General features: G+C 22.9%; 2 protein-coding genes across 2 annotated transcripts in view; one reads left to right on the top strand and one right to left on the bottom strand.

Annotated features, from left to right (window-relative positions):
* The window catches only part of LOC136090370 (uncharacterized), a 2,978-nt gene extending 9 nt beyond the window's left edge, over positions 1-2,969 (top strand). The window contains exons 1-5 of the mRNA XM_065816962.1: positions 1-47; positions 594-751; positions 927-1,021; positions 1,683-1,930; positions 2,865-2,969. The exon at positions 1-47 is cut by the window's left edge and continues 9 nt beyond it. Of these exons, the coding sequence (XP_065673034.1) occupies positions 1-47; positions 594-751; positions 927-1,021; positions 1,683-1,930; positions 2,865-2,943 (627 nt within the window). The 3' untranslated portion in view covers positions 2,944-2,969. The remainder of the gene's footprint in view (positions 48-593; positions 752-926; positions 1,022-1,682; positions 1,931-2,864) is intronic.
* LOC101236467 (tyrosine-protein kinase CSK) overlaps positions 1-5,000 on the bottom strand; it is a 172,216-nt gene that overhangs the window by 154,437 nt on the left and 12,779 nt on the right. The window lies entirely within an intron of this gene.

Raw genomic sequence — 5,000 nt, 5'->3', positions numbered from 1 at the left:
ATATCACTTGCTAAATTTGCACATGTACAACTTTTTAAAGAAAGATGGTAAGTAAGAATGATTGATTGCTCTACATTTGAAGATATCTAAGACAACTTTTCATAATATCAAGTCAACATATGACATCAATCCAGTAAAATTTTGTGGAAGAACAAGAGTTATTATTTCTAAAACTGACAATATGATAAGGCATTTGGCTGTGAAGGGTATACAAGTTTGAAGCTCACAAATTCAAGTTTTGCAAAGAATACAAGGTTTAGACTGTTATTAAAATAAATGCAGTGACATATCATGTTCTAAGATGAATCAGAAATTAGGCAGATTGCAGCACAAAGTTAAAATTCACTGGCCATCAAACTAACATTTTTGTTAAAAATTCTTGTTTTTTTTTATATTTAAAATATGAAAAACCAAGAATTTTTAAAAAAATATTAAAATCTTGCTTTTTTATATTCAAAAGTACTTTTATTTGTGGCAAAAAATTATTTGTGAAAAAATAATAATAAAATAACATCTACAAATTTTATGTCATAAATTATAAATTACTTTTTATATGCTATAAATTATGTCAACATTTTTTAAAAAATTTTCAGGATTTTTGAATTTTCAATTTGTTTAGGAGTTATTCCAAACGTGGACGAAGTTTTAAAATCATGGAATGTTGAGTCTCTTAATCTTCCAACATATTTAAAAGAGTATGCTTATACAAATAAAGAACTGACAAAAAATAATGATTATTCAGATGCAAAAGGTATGAAAGATTTGTTTTTTAAACATTTAGAAAAAAATAATGGTAATAAAAATAAAAAATTTTTTGTTTTTTATTTCTACTTTTTTCCTAATTTTTGCTTCAAACTTTTTTAATGCTAAATTTTATTCTTTTTTAAGAATCTTTATTTTTTTATTTTATTTTATTTTATTTTTAGTGTTAACTCCTTTCAAGAGAAATCTTCCATCATATAAATTTAATGTTGAAAAAGAAAAATTTATTCCATCATGCAAAATTTTGAAACAAAAACAGGTTTTTTAATTTGTACTTTGTTTATTTCAAAGTTTCTCTTTTTATGTCAAAGTTTCTTTTTTCTGTCACATATTAATTTTGTAGTTTTTTTTAATTTTAACTAGAATTTTTTATGACAAGTGTTTCTTAACTAAAATTTTAAAATTTTAATATTCCAATTATTAATTATAATTAATTAATAACCCAGTTACTGTTAAATATAATAATTCTTGGTATAAGTTATTGGTACTATCACTAAATAATTGTTGCACTGAATTTACTATAATAAGGTCATGTCTTCCCTTATTGTGGTTGTAATAAAATTTTTATTCTTTAAAACTTCATAACTCCAAAACCATAACAGATTCAAGATTTGAGTTGTTGGGTGGAAAATCTCTACTTAATTAGTAATTTGTATTAATCATATATGAGTAAAATATTTTTTTGTTGTTTTTAAATTTTTGTAAGTTCAAGTACATTTCTTTACTTACAGTGGTATGGCACAACCTACTGTGAATGATTCTTCACCTTTTTTGTTATATATATTTAGTATATATAGTATAGTACATATTCATGAGTTCAATACTGAACTTTGTTTATCTGTCTATGTAGTGACTATAACTAAGTATTAATAATGTTACTAATAAAACTTAGTGATTTCTTTCATCTCTTTGTTATTTAGCCTGAAATTCTTCTCAGCCCACTTGTTTCCCAATATTTAAGTTCGAAATCCTTGCAAACTGAAAACAATGTGATGCAAGCAGCAAAAGCAAATATCAATAATCGAATCAACCAATCAAAACCAAACATAAAGTATCATCAAGCTTGTGAAAATAAAGAGAGAAAAGAAAATCACAATGATAAAGTTTGTATAAGTTTGGTATCTAGTTATTTTAAAGAATCTAAAAAGAGATATGAAGAATACAAAGCGTAAGTTATTGCTAAAAAAAAAAAAAATATGTTTAAACAATAATTTCCTATTTAATTGAATTAAATACTAAAACAATTGCGATTATTACATACACCAAACAAATACAAAGACAGCATTTCTGAGTTCTACTCATTAAACTAACATGTCAAATCATTAATGTCTTTGAATAAAACATTTTAAAAATAATTTTCAAGATTTAAAACTTTACTCATGTGAAAAAAGGATTTTTTTTTATATAAAGAAAAATTGTTTTTTAAAATGGAATTAAAAAAGCAAAGTTCAAAAGAGTTTCAGTAATTTTCTAATAAAAGTAATACAATCGATAACATAAGCAATTAAGAATAAAGAAATGACCTTTGAATAAAATATTAAAATATATTTTACAATTATTTTTTTACATTTCAACAATCATTTAAAGTGATTTCAATTTATGATCTTAGTTCCATCAAAGAACATTTTATGATGCCATTATTATTCTTACCATTTTGTTAAACATATGTATTATAATAAAAAATTAGTTATAGTTTTACATAAAATTTTAATTGCTGTTTAATAATAATATTGTTAAATAAAAATATTTAAAAAATTTATCAAAATATCAAATTTAATTAAATAAAAAAATTTAACAAAAAGAAATATTTTAACTTTATTATTTAATTTTTAAATTTTCTTGTTGAATTTTCTTGTTGAATTTTTTGGTTGAATTTTCTGGTTGAATTTCTTGTTGAATCGTATTTAAAATTGATGTTTTAATTAGTTTTATAAAGTTTTATTGTACAAATTAACAAACAGTAATAATTAACAGTAGTAAATAGTTAACAAGCAAGCAGTATTAACTTTATAAATGTTTTTTTTTTTTTTTAAATATTTTCTTTTTATTAAATGTTATTACCTTGAGAAACCAAATTTAAATAATTTTTTATTTTATTCTAGCCTTACTTCACAGTTGCAACAAAAGCTTCGTCGAATAAGGATTCAAAGTACTAAAGACAAAAATAAATTACAAAAGTAATACAAATAACATAACTCTCTAGCATGTTCTACCTAGATAGTCAGTCAATTTATTTACTGAAGCCCCATGTAGCTACCTATTTCAGTATGATGTAAGACTGCTTACCAAAGTAAGAAATGTTGTATATATATATATATATATATATATATATATATATATATATATATATATATATATATATATATATATATATATATATATATATATATATATATATATATATACACATATATACTGAAACATACATCAACTGACTTGAAATGTACATGCATACATGCATAGACCAATAATATGTACACAACATGCATAAACCAATAAGCCACTATATTGACTAAGGGTTTGGGCTTGGACAACAATTTGTCATTATTTTTTGTTTTTTTCATGTTTTTTTCATCTCTATTTCAGCGGTTGTTTTTAAACAACCATATGAAATAAAGTAGCCAAAAAAGGTAGACAAATGTATATCTATAAATGCTATAATATGTAAAAAATCAAACCCTAACATATATATATATATATTTTTTTTGATAATATGAGAGACCTGTTTGATGTTTAAGAATCTTGAGCAACCTCATATATATATATATATAATATATATATATATATATATATATATATATATATATATATATATATATATATATATATATATATATATATATATATATATATATATATATATATATATATATATATATATATATATATATACACACACACACACACACACACACGTACATACATATATATATATATATATATATATATATATATATATATATATATATATATATATATATATATATATATATATATATATATATATATATGTACATATATGTATATATATATATATATATATTTATATATATATATATATATATATATATATATATATATATATATATATATATATATATATATGTATATATATATATGTATATATATACACCCACATACATACATATATATATATATATATATGTACATATATATATATATATAATATATATAAGGGGCTAGTCTAGGAAAAAAGTTTGGGCAGCGATGCCCCCTTCCCATCCTAGAGAAATTTAGCGGAACTATTGCTGAATATAGGCGTTTTTTTTGCACAAAAAAACAATATTTGTCATAAAAATGTTTAAAAAAAAAAGGTTCTCAATTTTTAATTTGGGTGGCGCCCTAATACAGTTGGCACTGTCAAAAACAGTCTAGAATAGCCCTTATATATATAAAGCATTCGATTGTTAAATCTGGAACAATGAATTTTGTTTTAAAACATGCCACTAGCACATTTCAAAATTATTTTTTTGCGTAATTACATTAAGTAATGGTAGTATTAATTAAAAACACCAACAAACAAGTCCAAATATTTCTCCTAATTAAAATGTCATTGAAACAGTTAAAAAAAAAAAAAAATTCTGCACAACTATCTACAAAATCCTTTTGCATCATTACTTTTAATTGCTTAAGCACCTGAATCTTGCACAACTACTTTTTATATGGTAATAAAACAATACAAGAGCTTTTTATCTATCGAACAAGCAAATGGATCTGAAAGAGTGGTTGGCTTTTAGAATAAGAAAGCAGCAATTAGTATTCAACAATCATTCACGCAAAATCCTGGCTTATCGAACAGAGAATGAGCGAAAAGGTATAAATTTTCAGAGTTTTTTTTTTTGTCAGGAAAGTTATAAAGTTTAACAATTTCAAGTCTTATTAAGTTATTAAATATCCAAACCAATCAGATAAGCAATCACTGACTGCTAAAACTTGAGCTCAAAAACTTTATGACGAAGTCCTCACAAAGTTTAATAGCTGCATAATTATGGATGACAAAACATACATCAAATATGACTTCAAACAGCTCCCAGGTCCAAAATTTTACACTTCAATTGTTTGTGGATGTGTCAGCATCAAGTTCAAGTATAAGTCATTGGATAACTTTGGTGAGAAACTTTACTTGTGGCAAGCAATATGCAGCTGCAGTTTGAGATCTCAAGCTTTATTACATCGTCATCTTTAAACTCGGATGTTTACATCAAAGAATGCTTACA

The sequence above is a fragment of the Hydra vulgaris genome, chromosome 13, assembly GCF_038396675.1.
Source record: "Hydra vulgaris chromosome 13, alternate assembly HydraT2T_AEP".
In the NCBI taxonomy this organism is placed as follows: Eukaryota; Metazoa; Cnidaria; class Hydrozoa; order Anthoathecata; family Hydridae; genus Hydra; species Hydra vulgaris.
The sequence above is the reverse complement of the archived record's forward strand: the minus strand, read 5'-3'. Positions and strand labels throughout refer to the sequence as shown.